Source organism: Nothobranchius furzeri, chromosome 8, assembly GCF_043380555.1.
Source record: "Nothobranchius furzeri strain GRZ-AD chromosome 8, NfurGRZ-RIMD1, whole genome shotgun sequence".
Taxonomy (NCBI): domain Eukaryota; kingdom Metazoa; phylum Chordata; class Actinopteri; order Cyprinodontiformes; family Nothobranchiidae; genus Nothobranchius; species Nothobranchius furzeri.
In genome coordinates, this window is record NC_091748.1 from 79,028,636 (window position 1) to 79,049,162 (window position 20,527).

General features: G+C 47.3%; 1 protein-coding gene across 2 annotated transcripts in view; it reads right to left on the reverse strand.

The window, feature by feature from the left end:
• cdc14ab (cell division cycle 14Ab) overlaps positions 1–19,605 on the reverse strand; it is a 56,844-nt gene extending 37,239 nt beyond the window's left edge. For both annotated transcript variants that reach the window (XM_054737457.2, XM_054737456.2), the window contains exons 1-5: positions 19,384–19,605; positions 14,161–14,251; positions 8,103–8,178; positions 5,800–5,892; positions 2,352–2,431 (exon numbers count right to left, since the gene is read on the reverse strand). In XM_054737457.2, the coding sequence (XP_054593432.1) occupies positions 2,352–2,431; positions 5,800–5,892; positions 8,103–8,178; positions 14,161–14,251; positions 19,384–19,429 (386 nt within the window). In that variant the 5' untranslated portion in view covers positions 19,430–19,605. The remainder of the gene's footprint in view (positions 1–2,351; positions 2,432–5,799; positions 5,893–8,102; positions 8,179–14,160; positions 14,252–19,383) is intronic.
• Positions 19,606–20,527: the final 922 nt, after the last annotated feature.

The following is a 20,527-nucleotide window of genomic DNA, read 5'->3' on the forward strand; positions in this document are numbered from 1 at the left end:
AGCTAAAACACGACGTTCTTCAGGCTAAATGAGAAGCTGACAGAAAAGACCTTCACCTACCGACTCCCAGGAGAACAAACCTCCACGGATCGAACACATGCAGCTTGTTTTTGTGCTCCAGCGTGCTAAAGTGGACTAAATAGTTAACGGGCTGAAACAAACGATTACAGGGTTAAATCAGAGGAGGGCTGGTTAGACGATGATGATAACTCCTTTTCTACGGTTTATTTTTATTTAGATCTGTGGTTCTCTTTTGTTTCAATAAAAATTATAATTAAAACAAATTTTTCATATTTGAAACGTGTTTTTTTCCCTACAAGTCAAAAAAGCAAATTTGAAGACAAAATAAAAATTTAACACAAATGAAGCTGAAGCTCTTTGACAGCTTTACAAACATTTATGTAGTTCAGTAAATAAATACTTTTTGCTTGAACACAAAAAGTGCCGCCTGTTCGGACTTTTAGCGACCCGATCCTTCCCATTCCATGCCAGTTTGGTCGGTGGAAAAGGCCTATTACTAACAGTCAGTGAAGGCCTCCGAGTGGGCGTGGCCTGTAGGTCCGAGCTAATGGCGCGGTATGGGAGACTAGCAGCCCTTGGCTAGTCATTGACTGGTTCAACCACTCCCTCTGCTGTCTGTTAGCATGGATAGGCTAGTGTTAGCCTGGACGGGCTGGTGTTAGCATTGGAGAGGCTAGCCATTAGCGTGTCTTGGAGAGTCACTAGTCAGCTAGTGGCCAGCCTAGGCACGCTAATGGCTAGCCTCTCCAATGCTAACGCCAGCCTATCCATGCTAATGGTCAGTCGAGGAGGTAGGAAATCCAGCTAGTGGCATGCCTAGGCACGCTAATGGCTAGCCTCGCCAATGCTAACACCAGCCCGTCCAGGCTAACGCTAGCCTATCCATGCTAATAGACAGCAGAGGGAGTGTGTGAACCAGTCAATGACCAGCCGAGGGCTGCTAGTCCCTAGCGTATCTAGTAGTAACACCGGTAAAGGTGCTATTCCTCAGTAAGCAGCGCCAGCCTCTCAGTTATCGGCGCCAGCTTATCATTCATCAGGTCGGTAGTTTGCTTCAGAATATATATAGCCTCCTGCTGCTGGGCAGTAGTCTTAATTTTGGCTCCCATACCGCACCATACGAGCTGAGCTCCTCATGAGAGCGACAGCAGAACACAGTCCCTCAGCGTTCAGTGACCCTGCTGTTATGTGATCTTTCAGCGTGTGAGGACAGCAAAAAGCCCTTTATGACACACGCGGGTCCTACTGATGGTCTCCTGTTATCAACAGCAAGCTTGTGACGCCCCACAGTGGTTTCTGACCTTGAACTCCTGCAGGGTTGTTATTAACAGTTTGGGTGTATAAACCGTTTTAGGACGCGTGGGACTCCCGAGACCAGCCTGAACCTGCACCGGAAGCGCATTTGTGAGTGAAAGTTGAGAAGTGTTTCCTGTCTAACAGGTTGTAGATGACGTAAGGAAAGGAAGTGATGGTGGTGGGAAGGTTTAGAGAATGCCTTCACGTGGAACTCTGGGAAGCTCTACATCACTAGCCGTTAGCGTGTCAGCCCACATGACGCTGTTCGGGTAAAAATAATTTATAACCTTGCTTCAGAACGGATGAAACAGCTGGGTTTTATTTGCACATTTCTCTCATTTAATGTTTGCAGAATAACGTTCACAACCACGAAGCTTAGGTCTGAGGACATGACGCGAGACGTCTTCCCAGGAGGAGAATACGACGAGTGATTTTATCCTCAGGTGGTTCTGGGAGGGGTAGACCGATGTTTGTCCTTAGTGAAGCCGATTTAACGTCAGGCACGTCCTGGGGCAGCCCGGTGCTATTGCAGATTTTTATTTAAATGCACTTTTACGTTGACTAAATGGTTTTTATACAGCACTCATCACGGATAGAGTCACAAAGTGCTTCACTTAGATCAAAACTAAATAACATATAAGGATCTCAAAACAAAGCTTTGGGTGAAGCAGCTTTAAATAAAAGGGTCTTCAGCTGTTGGTTAACGGGGTCCAGACCTACGTAAGGATAAAGGAAGTTCTTTCCAAAGTCGGGGTGCAACAGTCAGGTGTTGGCGGCGATCTCTGATGACGGCTGGAGACACTAGCTGAAACATGTCGGGTAAAAAACTACTTTTTACTAAAACTGTGCCAGAACAGAACAAAAATGGATGTGCATGCACGTCGGCATCGGTCCGGGCTCCAGGAAACCCCTCCCGTAGAAACGTCCAGGTCAGCCCTCATCAGAACTGCAGGCAAACACCCAAAATTACCTGGAACCAACTGGATCCCTGCTTTTAGACTCTGCTAAGGACCAGGAAGCTGCAGGAAACTTGCCTGAAGGGCAGGTAGGAGGCGTTGGAACCGGAGATCAGAGCTCTGTAGGCTTCTTCTGGAGTCTTCTTCAGGTAGATCACCTGAGATACAGAAACAGACTCCTCAAGCTTAGCTGTTACATCATACCTGATCACTTACAAAAATAACAGGACAGGAAGTAACGGAGCACTGGGATGAAGCTACGGCACACTCAGAAACCAGACTAAAGACAAAACATGTTGTTAAAGAAAAACTAGAAAAACATGAATCATCATAAGAAGTTTAAAAAAATACACTGTGTGTGTGTGTGTGTGTGTGTGTGTGTGTGTGTGTGTGTGTGGTTGTGCGCGTGCGTGTGTGTGTGTGCGTGCGCATGTGTGCGTGTGTGTGTGTGTGGGCGTGTGCGTGTGTGTGTGTGTGTGTGTGTGTGTGTGTGTGTGTGTGTGTGTGTGCGCGTGTGGGTGTGGGCGTGTGTGTGTGTGTGCATGTGTGGGCGTGTGCGTGTGTGTGCATGTGTGTGTGTGTGTGTGTGTGTGTGTGTGTGTGTGTGTGTGTGTGTGTGTGTGTGTGTGTGTGTGTGTGTGTGTGTGTGTGTGTGTGTGTGTGATTACAGAATTGTTTACGGAAACCGGAACATCTGGCTGAAGGAAGACTCAGAATTCCCACCAGGAACAGACCCATAAGTACATCCTGGTCCAGTCCTCTTTAGGAACCGGCTGAGTCACAGACAGGTTGTGTAATCCTGAGCGGTTCAGCAGCAGCAACGCAAATCCCTCTCACTCACGCTTCCTGAACAGCCTCTGTTGGGAGAAATGGACTTCGGGCTGATAGGCTAACAGCTAGGCTGAAAGCTTTAAACCTGACCTTGACCCTTCTCTGTCCTCCTAAAGCAGCTCCAGTGAATTTCCCACCAACCCATTAGACTTTTATCTGTCAGTTTCACCATAAGCGGTTATTTACGTGGAGTTCTGTTCTGCAGCACTCGCCATCTTTACCCGACACAAACACAGCATGAGGTGATCTGTGTGCTGCTCGCAAACCCAACAACGGCAGTGATGTCAAACATTCTGCTCAGTCTCTGAACCAGGAAACTAGCCAACCAGTGTCGGTCTCCGGCGTCACGTTTTTGGCGCAGCTCGGTGAGCTTGGAACCACAACGAAGCAGATGCTGAACGGCCGGGGGAGCACCGAACCACGTTGCTGGAGCAGGGCTTTCTCGGGATTACGTCTACCTTTTACTCAGGACAGGGGTGGACCTTTAAAGCGCCCGAGCGCCAATGGCGCTAAATTTTCTCATCGGGCGGTAAATACTTGACGACTTACCGCCCGGGTGGCGCCCAAGCCTTGTTTGTCATTTACACACCGGCTTTCACCTACATCATGGCCCCGCCCTGTAGGAAGCCGCCATTTTCGTTACGCGCGCGCGAACCTGTGTGCCTCTAGCCACGTACTGCACGTACTGCACTTGTACGATTCGTGCACGTACTGCACGATTCTAGTTCTAGTCATGTGAACTATAAGTTCACTATAAAAGACGAAGTGGAACCAAGCTAGAAACACACAAGCACGCAGGAAGATCGCGCCACCACAGGGATTAGATTTCTTGATGAAATCTCCGGCAAAACGCTTTAAAACTGGTGAGGAGAAGCGAGACAGTTCGAAACGGTATGAAGCAGAGAAGCGTGTGCGTAGGTGGAACGATTCTTGGCGGTTTAAAGAAGACGGGAGGCGCAGAGAATGGCCGTGTTCGAGTTGAGCAGCGCCTCGCCTGGAAAACAGGCGAGAGAAGACAAAGCAGCGGGGGGAGTGGCTGAAAGCCGGCGTTTCGCCCGGGACACACCGGCCGCGGAAGCGCCCGAAGCGCCGAGAAGCGAATCGCTCACGAAATCCGGCCGCTGCTCGTCGCTCCTCAGTTCAGATCAGACGCGCCTCGCCTCAGCTGTAGTTTTTCTTTTAACTCCATTTCCTCTCTATCTTTTCTCAGCTCTTTTCCTCTGTGTGTGTGTGTGTGTGTGTGTGTGTGTGAGAGTGAGAGTGAGAGTGAGAGTGAGAGTGAGAGTGAGAGAGAGAGAGAGAGAGAGAGAACCTGTGGTGTGAACCAGTTGTTTCTGCCAGTTGAATCTCTTGGATTTCCCTACATGTGTAGCTCGGGGGTGACGGTGGCTGAAGATGTCGCGTTAGCGTTCACTCTTGTTCAATTTTCAATTGTAATCCTGGTGCCTGTTAGCAGCTGAAACGCATCCTCACGTGCTTGTGGATATCATATATTGTATATGAAGACATGACTGTAATAATAAGTAAAGGTTATCAGCTGTAGCTTCAGTGTGCTCATAGGAAACGTGACAAAAGAACACAAAACACATTTCTCTTTATGGCCTATATAGTTGTCATCAACGTAACATGATTTACAGAATACATGTGACCAACTAACATTTCATGTTCTACCACCGGATGTTTGGATCAACATATGAACCAATCAGATCTTAGATCAGGTGAGAGCCAGGCGTTTCCCGTCATCCTCTAGGTTTTGCAGCCAAGGGAGAGCAACTGCAGCGCCTTGCTCCAAAATCTGCGACCGCCTTGATCTCACAAGGTTATCATTGCCTATGTATGCATGACGTCAGAGCAAGTCGGCGTCAAGTCAGACACAAATCTAACCGGCATGCACCGCTCGCCGTTCACCGCTGGTCTAGTCTGCACAGAACTGGCTCATCTGGAACACAGCCGATGGCTCGAGTACAGCAAAGCGGAGTTGGTGATGTACTGCGTTGTATGCCGTAAGTATGCAACAACAAAATCGAGTTGTTGAGGGAACAAACAAATTCAAACTTGAATACGTTATTATGTTTGTGAATGTGTACAAAATAAAGGTTTATTACATTTAAAACGGTTCAGTTGTTATTTTGACTCGTTTTGGCTGCTGACCAGCGGGGCCGGTAAATATTCAGAGTTACCGGCCCGGCTGGCCGGTTAGTTTTGAAGTTAATGTCCACCCCTGCAGGATGGACATCCGCTCACATGCAGCAGCTGAACAGGAAACGTTAGATCTTAAATCTCATGACCGAATCAAGGATGAGCACCATAACGGAGCTTTTTCCCTCCAGAACACAACTGCACCAGAGCTGACGTTCATGAATGAATCAAATCATTTGAACGCAATTTCAGAGTGAACGGTGAGAGCCGAGTCCGTGTAGAGAGCCGTTCATCTCGCTTTCCAGTGACAACCCCCCCCCCCAGTCTGCAAAATGCAGCCGCTAACCCCCCCCCACCGCTGTGACGGATGTCGGCGGAGCGCTACCGACCCTCCGTGAGCTCTCACGGACTCCAGAGCAACATGTTGACAATGGATGGTCACATTTTCCAGATCTCAGGGACCAAATTGGTCCGTCAGCAGGAACAGACGGTTGTCATGGATACAGAAACAGGTAAAGGTAAGATTAAAAAACACAAAGAAGAGGGCTGAACTCACAGCGTAGCCTCCGATCAGCACGGCGGCGTTGGATCTCTTCCTCTGATCGAAGCTGGTGTAGTGGACGATTCGTTTCCTGGTCAGAGTGAACGACTGCGAACAAGAAGCAGAGGGTTACTCACAGATCTAAACTGGAGCGGTTTAGTTCCTGATTTTGGCTTCCGACTTGACGGATGACCGACTAAAAACATGCAGAGGGTTAGGGTTCTCATGAGACCTGCTGCCGAGTCCAGTAAACCTGGATAAGCACGCATCCTTCTACCCTACAGACCCCCACCCAGCAGCTCCACCAGCTTCTCTGCTCCAGCAGCTTTAGGGTTAAACTGGAGAAGATAAAAACACAGCAACCATCTGTTTCCATTGGTAAGTAAATCCTGGGTCCCTGAGCCAGTCTCAGAAACATCTCCACCTGAACAAACTTTCCAGTCTAAAGGAGCCGGCTTCTGCATGAACAGGAGAGCAACAGAGACGTCGGTCTCTGGAGTGAGACAAACCAAACCCTTTATGAAGTGATAAAGAAGAGCAGCTCCTCCGATGCATCCCATTAAACCAAAGACCAGGACAGTAATAACTGCTGGCTCTACCCATCTATGCTCCAGGTTCTCCTCCTTAGAGAGGCGGGTGTGCATGGTCCAAGGTTAAGGTGGGCGGGGCCTGAGTGTGGTTAAAGGTTGAAAAGCTTCATTTTTTAAATACTTCCACGGAGCGTTTAAAGGTGTGCAGAATGAAGCTACATTAATTCCTTTAAAACGGGTGGGGAACCCTGGTCCATGGAGGGCCGCTATCCAGCATATTTTTTGGGCCATTCCCATCTGTACCGGGTCGGCCCGGGCCGGGTAGCCCCAGTCGGCCCCACCCTGGCCCGGTTGATTCCACACATCCTTGTCTTAAGCCCATGTGGGCTGATTCTACCCACCAATCAGAGGCTTTCTCTAATGGAAGGTGTGAATTTGCTGTCAGCAGTGGGTGTGTTGGGCCTGGTCGGCCTGAAGCAGACCCCCTCGAGAAGAGGGCTGAGAATGAGCCTTGGTTGGCCCGGAAAAATACCAGGCCACCCAGATATGTAAACAACCTACGCTACCCGGCCCGGGTCGACCCGGTACAGATGGGAATGGCCCATTAGTTTCAACCCTGCATCATCACACCTGATTTCAATCAGCAGGTGATTAACAAGCTTCTGCAGAGCCTGATGAACTGCAGAACAGGTGAATCAACCACTGAATCAGAAGTGTTGGAGCAAAGACATGCAGGACACCGGCCCTCGAGGATCGTGGTTCCCCACTCCTGCTTTAAAAGCTAAATTTTTATTTAAAAACATTGAAACAATTATTTAGACGGGCACAACACTGGGTTTATGTTTAAATCTACCCGCCACTAGAGGGCACCATTGCAGGTTGCCAAACATTCCGCTGGGCACAGCGAGGATGGCACTGTGGAAAATGGCGGACTCGGCTGCTTCTGAACTAATGATGTGACGTTCACGAACGAATCAAATCTTTTGAACGGGTTTTCAAGTGAACGATGAGAGCCGAGTCCCTGTAGGGAGCCGTTCATCTCGTCTTCAGGTAATAAACCTCCCCGGAAGTCGGTCAAGCACACCTGCTCAAACCCCACCCACCGCTGTGACGGACATAGGAGGAACCGTAACCAACCCCGTGTGCCCTCACGAACGCCGCAGGAAGACGTTGCTCTTAATACCCCCCCCCACCCCCCGGGCTCTCTTGGCTTCACTTTGTTCAAAAGGAGCCAGTCTTTTGAACGGCTCTTTGACCTAAACGACCGACTAATGAACGGCTCCCATGTGAGAGCCATAAATCCCATCACTATTCTGAACCAATAAGATGTTCTCCTTCTCAGAAGAGGAGCGACCATAAAAGATCTAAACCCAGAGCGAGTTTAGGTGAAGCCTACAGCTGATGGACCCAGATAAAACGTTTCACGTATCGGCAGTGAACCTGGTGTCCTGACGGCTGGAACCGTGTTCTGCTGTTGCAGCTACCACCTCCACTCACTAGATGTCGCTGTGGTGTTCACGTTCCACCTTTAAACCAGGGTTAACCAGTGAGGTTAGTTATGCTGTTAAACACAGATTACGAGTCCACTCGTGTCAACGTCAGACCCGTGCTGCGTGTGGCAGACGGCTCCAGACCATCCAGTCGGCCTGAGGAATCCAGTCGCCATGGCAACAAACATAAACACAAACAAACAGGACTAACAGTGGGAAAGAGCTGCTAGGCCCAGCAGAGAGGCTGCATCGTTACATTCCTGCAGAGGGAGAGTCAGCAGCAGCAGCAGAAACTCACCTTTAGCTTCTTGTTCAGCTTGCAGCAGTATCGGTACAACATGGCCAGGTTCAGAGGGCCAAAGTCAGTGTAGAAGCTGTGAAGACACAGAGGACAAGACAGTTTAAGAGTCTCCGAGCTCCTCGGGCCAACAACAGCTGGAGGGGAACAGGGAACGAGATGAAGAGCTGCTGAGAGGGAACGTTTCTGCTCAAACTCCACAATAGTTCCTCATGACCAATGCTTTCACACCATTCACAACACAATTAATCAGAGTCAAAACGAGACTCGTTAGCCACATGCGAGTCGGGTCTCTGGAGCCCTGCCTTACTACTCGTCTGGAAAAAAGGGGAAGAGGAGTTAAACTAAACTTTTCCCAGTTTGTTTTTCCAGGATGAGGAAGGTGAATTTACTGATGTTTTGCTGCATTTAGAGATTCAACATAAAATGATGATCCTAAGAGGATTACGTCTGAAATGTCCACCTGAGCAAGATCCATGAAACAGCTTAAATAGCAAAGAGAAACTGGTTCTAACTGGATCCATCCGGCTCAGACGGGACGCATGCTGTGGTTAGGGCTGGGTGATATGGCCTAAAATTAATATCCTAAATGAACGATAACTACAGGTATGAGCAGAAACAAAGGTTGTCCACTAGATGGGGCTGTCACGTGTATTACGCTGAGTCACATTTTTACGAGACTCGAGATGGTGCAGCTTCCTAAAGGGACATGAATGTTGCTAACCTACACACATTTTTTAATTTTATCATCAAATTTACCGACGTGGGAAAAATTATCCCGATAAGTGTCCAAAATTGGATAACGATATACTTTCGCTTTATTTCCCAGCCCTAGCTGGGGTGGATGTTGTCTGGAACATTGGTTGCCATATAACTTGAAATGCTCTACACATATCTATAGCAACCAATAATTAAAGGTTTTGTACAAAAAAAATAAAAATCTACACCCCTCCGACACGTATATTTGGTGGTGCGCACACGGGGGGGGGGGGCTCAGGGAGCCAAGTGGCGATTAACAATCAGCCGCCGGCTGACTATAAAGGACGACGCCACAAGGAGTTGGGTGAGCTCCGCCTCTGTGCCGGAGCGTCGCAGCTACGCTGTTCTGTGTGTGAACCCCGACTGGAAGCTGGTGTACTGCTACAGTATAATCCTGGAAAAATCTCATCCAATCACCGCGAGCGTCCCTTGGATCCTGATCCACCCATCATACTGCCCTCTGACTGCCCCTTCCCCTCTGCACATAACCCTCTATCTGCACGGAGTTCCCAGTGAAGCCGGAGCTGGTAGTGATGAGCTACAGTGTAGCCACAGCTGCTCTGGAGCGCACTGAGAGTCTGTCGGAACCACGGAGGCTCTCCGGCTGTTACGTAGGAGCGTTAAGCCTAATTTACACTTGTCAGTCAGCTTGAGTCGTGCACACGCACTGACAGATGTTTTCCCTGCATACCTTTCCTTTACCTGGGGAGTGCTGCAAGGCAATTCCCCACCAGGACAAGAGTATATCCACTACTACGGTCATGTATCCAGTCCAAAACAGTGTATTTACTACTGTTTTTTATATTGTTTTAAAGGGGAACTCTGCAGTTTTGGCTTGCGTTTAGCACCCCCTAGTGTCCACTTGTAGAACCAAAAAGAGGCCTGGAATTGAGTAGCCCTGGTCTACAATATGCAGGAGTCGTGCTGGAACCAGACTGCAGTGCCACGTATGTCAGCAGAGCAGCCCACCAGTCTGAAGTTGCAAGTGGAATATGCTGGCCACAGGGCACGATAGGGGCTGAGTGGCCTTTCATTAACCTGTAAAAGGTCATTTTAGCACATTCTGGCTCGAGAAAATTATTTAAAATATGAAAAAGTTGCAAAGTGTGGCTTCCATGTATTTCAGAAACTTTAAAACATGGATGAATTTGTCCCTCGTTCTTATCCACCTCTTCACATGATCGGCACCTCTAAACCCATATTTCTCGTCTTTCCTGTACACAAATAAAAAGCACTTGCTCCATAGCTTTTTTTCAGTCACTGGTGGATAAACATTCATATTTTCCAGTCCAGCACTGGCGCCACATCCTCCATTAACTGCCAATTTTAATCTCTCAATTCCAGTGGGTTACTCTGCGATCAGACACTTCAGCAGACACGGCCCATCCCTGTGCCGTTAGTCTGTTAAGAATCTTACTGACTGAATTTCACCTGGTTTTACAGGATTGCTTGAGTTTACAAATTACAAATGGCTGTGACAGATATGAAGGCACAAAGTTGTAGCGGGATGGATGGCAGACGGGCACGTCTCCCAGATCGGGAAGCACACATATACCAGCATTTTCCATGTTCATGCAACTGTGGTGGAGATGGTTGCAGATCTGCTACTAGAGTGCACTGGCCAGAGTTTTGTGGGAGAGGACGTTCTCCCCAAGGTAGACGACCTGATGGACGCGACGACGAAGAAGAATGGCTTACTCATTCACGGGGGTGCTGTGGAGCATCACCGGATGACTGTACACCGTCAGAAAAGCAGGAACCCCCCAGGGACCGCGCCACAGTGAGGGACCACAGTGGAGGAGGGGTGGGAGAGTTTTATCTCCCTCTCAGCGATCACCTTCCCTATCCCAAGCTGGACGGAACCAGGGAAACTACCGATAACTGGTGTTGGGACCCAGACACCAGTTTCGTCCTCTGAGGGTCACAGTGGACGCTCATCAGTTGTGGCTGATGTCGCTTCTATGGACTGCAGATGGATGGGTGAGTCCAAACGTACATCCTATGTAAAAGGACTGATTGAGGGTGTAGATGTTGCTGTACTACTTGACTCTGGTTAAAATGTTTCATCGATTTCGGAGAACTTTAACATATCAATCCCTGCCCTACGCAAACATGTACTTGGTACCGACCACACGTTTGCTCATGCTGTGAATGGACAACTCTTGGACACACTTGGAACAATGACCATTTCAATTGGTCTCGGTGAGGTCTACGGAGAACACACTTTACATATTGTCAGAGGGGCTGCACAAAAAGTTCTTTTGAGTTTGGATTTCATGCTTGAATATCAGGCTGTTCCAGATGTAGCCCAGGGGTTTGTTTGCCTCAGAGGAACAGACATTCCCTTGTTACATGCTACTGGATTCATCCCAAAATGCTGTAATATCACCATGCCTGCAGATGTTATTGTTCCACCATACCGTGAAATGGTTTTTCTCGTGCAGGTAGAGTTCCCCCGGACCACGGGTCCACACCTTGACCCGTACATTGGGTACCTTGAGCCAGAGGCTTGTGACAGTATGGAGATTGTGATTGCACGTACAGTGGCACCAGTAAAAGATAGGCTCACTGTTGCACAGCTGCCTAATCCTACTGATCATGAGGTATGCATGCACACTGGTTCACATTTTGGGTTCTTTACCAGGTTGACAAATGTGATGTTTGTGAGCCTACTCATCATGGTGTGGACTCTGGTCACCAGCAAATAACCTTACCGAACCTGTCTGACTGCCCCTTGTCTGACACACAAAGAGAACAGCGTCATGATGTGTTGTGTAAACATCAGGAGGTCTTCCGTCCTTGACGGGGTTTTTCCAATGGGGTGGAATGATCAAACACTAGATTAATACCATAAATACCATATCGAACACAACATGCCACCCAGCTCCTGGTGCAATCTACTGTCACCTCCCGCCTCGATTACTGCAATGCCCTTCTAACTGGTCTTCCAGGCTGTACTGTGAGACCTCTTCAAATGGTCCAGAACACAGCGGTGCGTCTGGTCTTCAATCAGCCTAAAAGAGCACACGTCACCCCTCTGTTCATTGGGCTCTACTGGCTACCGCTAGCAGCACGCATCAAATTCAAATAGCTAACACTAGCATACAAAGTCCGAGATGGTACGGCTCCCATCTACCTGAATCCTCTTGCAAAGGCTTACGTCTCGGCCCGGCCGCTCCGGTCATCACAGGATGGTCGGCTAGCAGTGCCTACACCACGCTCAGGACAATCCAGACTCTTCTCATGCATCGTTCCACAAATGTGGAATGACCTTCCAAGCACTACAAGAACAGGGGCTTCCTTTTCAATTTTTAGGAAACTCCTGAAGACCCTGCTCTTCAGAGAGCATCTTCTAAACTAGCACCCTCCCTGCACCCGCCCCCCCTCTCTACTGTCCACTCCTTGTTCCCTCCTCTCCATGACTGATGTCAGGTTGTTGTTGTTGTTGTTGTTGTTAGCCTCAAGGGCAACATGCCGATTATCACTTGTAAGTCGCTTTGGACAAAAGCGTCTGCTAAATACATAAACATAAACAAACATAATACTGGCGATCAGCCCCCAGGTAAGCAATGAGCATACCGTACCTCCCCAGACAAGCATAAGGACATCGATAGACAGGTGCAGCAGTTTTTGGGTGATGGCGTAATTGAGGAAAGTTGTAGTCTATGGCACTCTCCTGTAGTTCTGGTTAGGAAAAAGGATAACACCTGGAATTTCTGTGTCGACTACAGGGGTCTAAATACTGTTAAGGATTCCCATCCCCTCCCACGGGTGGACGGCACTTTGGATGCACTTGCTGGGGCCACATGGTTTAGCACCTGAGATTTTTCAGATGGCTACTGGCAAGTGGAGGTAGTTGAGGAAGACCATGAGAAGACAGCCTTCACTGACGGATATAGGCTATACCAGTTTGGGTCAATGCCATTGAGCCTTACCAACGCTCCAGCGACCTTCCAAAGAGTTACGGAGCTGGCGCTTAAAGGTCTCCCCTGGCAGATTAGCATGGTGTACCTTGACGACATTTTGATTTACAGTAAGTCCTGTGGGGAGCATGTGAAAGCGCTGGAGGGGGCGCTTTCGAGGATCAGAGCTGCAGGTTTGCTACAACTGAAACTGCGCTGATCCTGCTGCTGTGTATTTCACTCGACAACTTTCTTCTACAATCTGCTCTTTAACTGTATTATTTCCTGTTATTTCAGCTGTTAACGTTATTTTCTCTCTAAGTGTTTTTCTCCCCAGAAGAAGCTACAACGATGTTCTGCTGAGCTGTGGTGGCCTCATGGAGGGGGCCATCGACTAGCACACTGCTGCTAACCACTTAAACATTCTCCCTCTCCTGATAATAACTTTTTACTCTTTGACATTGAACGTGCTACTACTAGTTTACGCGTGTAGTTATAGATCCACTAGGATAAATACAATAAAGTTTGTCTCTCACCAAATAGAATATTTACTAAGAAATCACAATGTAACCATAGCAACACTACTTGGTATATATGTTGTGTGTGTGGATGTGTGTTTGTGTGTGGGTGGGCTGGTGTTTGTGTGTGTGTGTGTGTGTGTGTGTTCTGTCGTCTCCATCCCCAGTGAGTCGTGGAGGATGGCTGCTTATACTGAGCCAGGATTCTCTGGAGGTTTCTTCCTGTTAAAAGGGAGTTTTCCTCTCCACTGTCGCAAAATGCTTGCTTATTATGAAGATTGATGTAAAGTCACTGACACTAGTCAGTGAATTGATGCAATTTGCTGGGTTCCTTATATAGGAAACATTATTTCTGATTGGCTTAATGAACTGACCTGAATTGGAATATTTTATTATGTGTAGTGCCTTGAGATGACTCTTGTCGTGATTTGGTGCTTTATAAATAAACTTGAATTGAATATAAGCCTGGGGATCTAGTGTGATTAAATGACCTGACAAAGAGCTGGCTCCTCACTGGAAAGACCCATACATTGTGCCGCAGGGGCTGGACAGGGACGACTAGGTTGGGGTTACCGATGTGATTAGCAGCCCATTTGGAGAGGAGGCCCCCATTCAGACCGTACACTATGACAGACTACGGCGCTAGTCTTCCAGTAACTCCCACTGATTGGGCCAGCTCGGACTCCACCTGTGTGTTTACCTCCAGATCTTGTTCGGTCACCAGCTGTCTCCGACTCAGTGACCCCGTCCCCTCACCAGCGCTTGATGTTAGCACTAGTCCTCGCTCGGGTTTTTAAAAATTATTTTAACACCCCCCCCCGTCTCTCTTCCCCCCCCCCCCCCTATCTCTCACACACACACACACACACACACACTTACTTTTCGTAGACAAACTCGTCGTCGGTGCAGAAGTAGTGTGTGTTGGCTGTGCTTTTGGGTTTGCTGCGTAGCGTGGCGAAGTACAGACGGTCTGCAGGAGAAAAACACACCCAATACTGAAAACTGAGCCCAGATCAGTTGTAACTTTAAATCCTAACCCATCAGTACTGGTTACTGGTTTTAGTGGCATTGTACAATCCAACAGGTATTGTGGTTTCTCTGCTCCATCACACGTGATTCAGTGGTTGAGTCACCTGTGCAGCAGGTCATTAGGCTCTGCAGAAGCCTGTTAGTCACCTGCTGATTGGAATGAGGCGTGTTGAAGCAGGGCTAAGACTAAAACCTGCTGGATACCGGCCCTCCAGGCCCGGAATAAGGCACCCCTGTTTAAGAAGCTGATTAAATCAACTCCACTGCGATAAAACCAGATGTGTGTGTTGGTGGGGGTGCTGTCAGGTGTGACGAATGTCCAGCACCATGCTGAACAACATCCTCAACAGTTTGTTTCTACCAACAATCAACCAACAAGTAAAGAGCATAAATAAAACCGCAGAAGACCAGGTTCTGGGTCCTACCATGGTGGTGCAGATGCTGTGTAGGTTGGCTCAGAACCAGCTGACACAGTTCTACACTGTCCGCCCTGTGAATTATTTCCTTCAGCCATTTTAATTTTACTATATTTATTAAATATGATCCAATGTTTAAAAGTTCTTGTAAATAGGTAGCCTAAGTCTCCCTTTCTGGTGGGCCCATAGGTCCATTCCATCCATCCATTTTCCTCCGCTTATCCGGGGTCGAGTTGTTGGGGCATCAGCCTGAGCGGGGAGAGCCAGACTTCCCTCTCCCCACCCACTCGGGCCAGCTTCCCGGGAGAATTCCAAGGCATTCCCTGATCAGCTGTGAGACATAGTCCCTCCAGCATGCCAGGGTCTTCCTTTAGGCCTTCCCCCAGTTAGACGTGCCCGGAAAACCTCACCAGGGAGACGTCCAGGAGACATCCTGACCAGATACCCGAGCCACCTCAACTGGCTCATCTTGATGTGGAGGAGCAGCGGGTCTACTCCGAGCCCCTCCCGGATGACCGAGCTTCTCACCCTATCTTTAAGGGAGAGCGCAGCCACTCTTCGGAGAAAACTCCTTTCAGCCGCTTGTATCCGAGATCTCATTCTGTCGCTACCCAAAGCTCGTGACCATAGGTGAGGTTAGGAACGTATATCGACCGGTAAATCGAGAGCTTTGCCTTCTGACCACGACAGACCGGTACAACGCCCGCATCACTGCAGATGCAGCACCAATCCGCCTATCGATCTCACGCTCCATCTTTCCCTCACTCATGAACAAGACCCCGAGATACTTAAACTCCTCCGCTTGGGGCAGGACCTCATCCCTGACCTGGAGAAGGCGTTGTGCCCTTTTCAGACTCAAGACCACAGTCTAGGATTTAGAGGAGCTGATTCTCATCCCAGCTGCTTCACACTCGGCTGTGAACGGCTCCAGTGAGAGCCAAAGATCATGTTCTGATGAAGCCAACAGGACCACATCATCTGCAAAAATTAGAGACTCAATCCTTAGGCCATCAAAACAGATCTCCTCAATACCTTGGCTGTGCCTACAAATCCTGTCCATACAAGTTATGAACAGAATCTGTGACAAAGGGCAGCCTTGACTTACTGCCGGCAATGTGGACCAAAGGGACCTAACAGGCCGTATCTAAAGCCTCTTTCCCACCAGCAATGGCTCCACACCGCCCGGATAGCCTCAGTCAGCCCCAGCCTGGCTGATTCCAAACATCATTGCTTGGGGATGCAAGGAATGCAGTCAGAGACGTTCTCAGCTCCTAGGTAATCAGCATGATAATGAATTATGCTCTAAGCCCAGGTGGGATGATTCAACCCACCAATATGAGGCTTCCCTAATGGAAGGCGTGATTTTAAGCCAGCCCACCTGTCAGCAGTGGTCGTGTTGGCCCTGGTCAGCCTGAAGCAGACCAGCTTAGGAAGAGGGCTGCAAAACAGTCCGGTTGTACCCTGAAAAAGGCAGGTTATGCTAATGTGAACACTCTCTGTGCTATTCAGACCATGCAGAGCTCCATACTCCCGAAGTACCCCGCAAAGAGACCTCAGAGGGAAGCGAACTCCTTCTCCAAATCCACTAAAGGCACAGAGTGGTTGGACACACTCCCACACACCCTCCAGAACCCCCTAAGGGTATAGAGCTGGTCAAGTGTTCTACGGCCAGGACAAAAACCACGTTATTCCTCCTGGTTGTGAGGTTCGACAATCCGCCGGACCCTCCGCTCCAGAACCCCGCAATAGACTTTACCAGGGAGGCTCAGGAATGTCATCCCGCTGTAGTTAAAACACATTCTGCTGTCTCCCTTTTTAAATAGGGGGACCACCACCCCAGGCTGTCAATGCAGTGGTTGGTGTCCACCAGCGGGGTTGAGGGTTGCTGCCACGACAGGCACCAATGACCCTGCAGGCGCAGTGCCTTGAAACTGGAAGTGTGGCCCACTTGGACTCGATGACCCCCACCTCTGTCGCAGGTGGTTATTGAAACGTCTTCTGGCAGGAGAAAAGAGCTATTTTCTAATTCACTTTGCCTTAGACCCTGGATCACACGTCTTATTTCAATTTAAATAAAAAGTAATGATGGGTGATTCGACCACGCCTGTCACGTACTTTGAGATTTATCAGCTTGTAAAAGTTCGTAATTAGCACGACTACAAACCAGGCGTTGATAACGTCACATATGATGTCACCACAGAATCTCCTCCCCCTAGCGTAGCTGCTACTTACCATATGACCAGATTTATGGTGGTTATTTCCTCCTGAAAAAGTTCATTGAACTTACAGCCATTTTTCCTCGGCATTTCTCCGTGTCTGGTTCAATGACGTCAATCAGGTGAAGCGCATTTGTAGTCCTGGACATGTTTTCACACAAAAGCTAAAATAACGTTTGTCCCTGTTTGAAAATAAACACTCACTTGGCATCATAATGTGTCTTTAAATTCACAGACATCACATGTGAAATCCATGACACATAACAAATGGGATTAGAAAATTAGGTTTTATAACCCCACTGACTGGAGTTCATTTTTTAGTTCTTCCGGGGACCCGTGGTTTGGAAGTAGATGTGTAACAGACAGAACCGGGACCCAAACAGAACCAGGGTAACAGCAATGGGTTTGGGTGGCGCGGTTCCTCCATCCAAGTTGTCTAAGGTCTGTTTATCACCATTCCTCAGTGGTTTCTCCTCCTGTTCCCTCCATAAGTGGGTTATAAACACCGTGGATCTACTCCTGCTAACTTACGTCCACTAACTCCAGCTGTTTCTGTAGTTTCTGATTCCTCCACCTCACCAAGCATGGCTCTATTAAACACCCACTCTGTTAACAATAAGTTCTTCCTGCTCAATGATCTAATTCTCTCTAAAACCTGGACTTTGTTTCTGACTGAAGTTTAGCAACAAAAAAATTTCTGATTACCACTCATTACTAACATCTCTCATTGCAACCACCGCTCCATCTGCAGAACAATTATTTGACAAAAAAATAATTAAGTACACTTGATTAACAGACTAATAGGTTTTTATGAATTGTATTTCTACTAGTAGCAAATAGCTGTGGATATCTTTATAACTAGTAAGAACATCATCTGAACTAGGATTATGATATTGTCTCTATGTTTAATAGGAATAACAAGCAAGTGTGGTTGTTGATTAAAATGTTAAAATGGCTTGCCACAGCGGGTCAGGTCTGCTTTCACAGCCAAACAGGCTCCGTGCTTCTGCTCTCAACCGAACTACATCAGTTCCTGTAGTGAACCCTGCTCCCTAGTTTAACACCAACGTGGAAAAGTTGAGCGCTTGTGGAAAAACCCGTCTCCACATCCATCTGCTGCATCCAAAGGACCTTCTGACCTTCTGTAACTCTGCAGAGACGTGAGGGTTGTCTATTTCTCCAACCTGGTGTCCCAGTCTGGGAGGCTGCCAGAGATTTTGGGCCCCATGAAAACATATCAGGTTGAGCCCCCTGGGGGCTCGTCCATAGCTGGAGCTGGGGTTCCACCCTCCCAGATTCGAAGGGAGAAAAAAATATAATATATATACTTCATATTAGTGTTTCAGTTTTGCTTACTTATGTAGGTCTACATGCATTCTTACTTATTTGCATATCATTTTCACCAGCTGTCTCTCAGTAAACAGTGATTTTCCTTCAACAGAATTAGCAATATCACTGCTGGAAAACGCAGGAAATGCGCATGCTGAAAGGTGTTAATCTCCTTTTCCTTATTACTCCCTTAAAATGTGTTTATTCATTCTAAAATTTTATTTGATTATGAAATTCAAATTTGGATATCTAATGAATTTTCCATGTTGTGTCAAAGCTTTACATAACTTCATTTTCAGCTGTCTTTCCTCTTGAAATCAAGTATTTCTGTATGACGGACAAAAATTAAGGATTCACTGCTCACAAGGCGACTTCTTTATCAAGTCTCCACGGCTTCATCACAGACACAAAATGAATAAGCACACAGTTCAAACCGGAGTCAGTTAGGGTTACATCCAATCTTAAAGTTGGACAACTTTGCATGAATGCGTTAAAACGCACCTTGGCTTTGCTCTGGGACTCCCAGAGGTGCTGTTTAACACCATCAGCAGTGTTGTTTCTCCTGCCTCTCCTACAGCCTACATCCACCCTGATGCGGACCGAAAACTTTCTGTCTGTCATATATATATATATATATATATATATATATATATATATATATATATATATATATATAATGTTTTAGCTCGAGAGGCGCTATAGAAAACTTTGCTTCTTCTTCTAAGTGTCTTTCATTAAAACAACTCAAATGCATAGAAACTGGACTTTTCCAGACCAGCCAAACCTGTCCATACAGCTGGGATTGGTGAAGACCGACTAAAAACCAGTCCTCCCATCACCACGACCAGCTGAAGCATGAACGACTGCTTAAATCTGAGGTTTCACCTCAAGTTTCCGTCAGAAAACTAAACAAACCCCGTAATTCTACAAACGTTTGGAAGAAATAAAACAACACTGCATTCTCTCCAAAACGTCTGTTAACTCGCTTCTTTATTTTAAGAGGATTATTTATTACTGGCTAAGACCATCATTATTCTTGGTTGTCACGCTCATTTCTAAAAACTTAAGAGAGCCATCTCCATTTTGGATGTGTTGAGTGGATTTCCGGTTACCTTTGATGAACTCTGCGCTTCCCTTCATGTCCGTGTCCTCTGCCATCCTAAACAGGGCAGACAGGACCGGGGAATGCTTCACACCCTCCACCGCGCCGGGGACGTCTAATTCCTGCGTCGCCAAGCCTCCTACGCGAAGCTCCAAACTTTTTTAAACTGCTAGCAGCTCGCTAGCCGTAGGCAGCCGCCCGGCCAGAGACGGTCTCTGAAAATGTTTTAAAACTTTCTCCTCAGCTTCCTATCGGTCTCTGCCGTTTCCCGTCACTCATAACGTACTGGGTCCCACCGTTCCCGGTGTTTGCGTTCCCCTAAACACTCCCGGCCGGACATATTAGTTTGTTAACACAGCGAAAGCTTTTCGACGCTCAGAGTGTCTGAAACTCCGACTGACCACCAAATCCCTCCTTAAGACACGTTGCTGTAGCAACGGGAGCCGCTCTCATGGCAACCGCAGCCAATCACCAGAGACCAGTCCGTGCTGCCTTCAGGGTCTACTGGGAAACAGGAAAACAACTATCCCTAACTACGCAACATTGCTAGTTTGAAACTTTATGACGGTTTTGTTTATACAACATTTACTAATTAATTATCTAAACAATGACGATATTTACTGATTAGGATTATTTTCATCTGCTTTATGGAAAGTTAGGAATCCCGGCCTCCTGCAGTGATCAAAAATAACTATTAAATAGTTATGTTTCTGTTTATTCATTTAAAAAGACAACTTTCAGCCTGTTATTGGAGCAGTTAAAATATATTTTGTTCTAATTTTGCCATCTTTATTTAAAACCGTTTCTCTAATATTTTCTTTTACTTTTAGAAAAGCTTCAGGTTTAGGCTCAAACATCTTAAGGTTTTCATTTGGCGATTTTCTCAAAAAAAATCTAATATTTCTCACATCAAACATTTGCTCTTTCATCACTTCTATACACTTCTTATGTGAGCTACGTTTACAAATCAAAAACTCCGCTTTATTGTAAAGTCATGTAAATGTTAAAATACTGGCAGTTGTTTATGTGAAACATTAAAATACTTCTGATTTTTTCATTATTGTGACTTTTTGAGCAAATTCTGACTTTTGCATCAAAACACTGAAACCTTTGTTTAGTTTTTTTTACTGGAGAAGGTGGACTAACTTTAAATA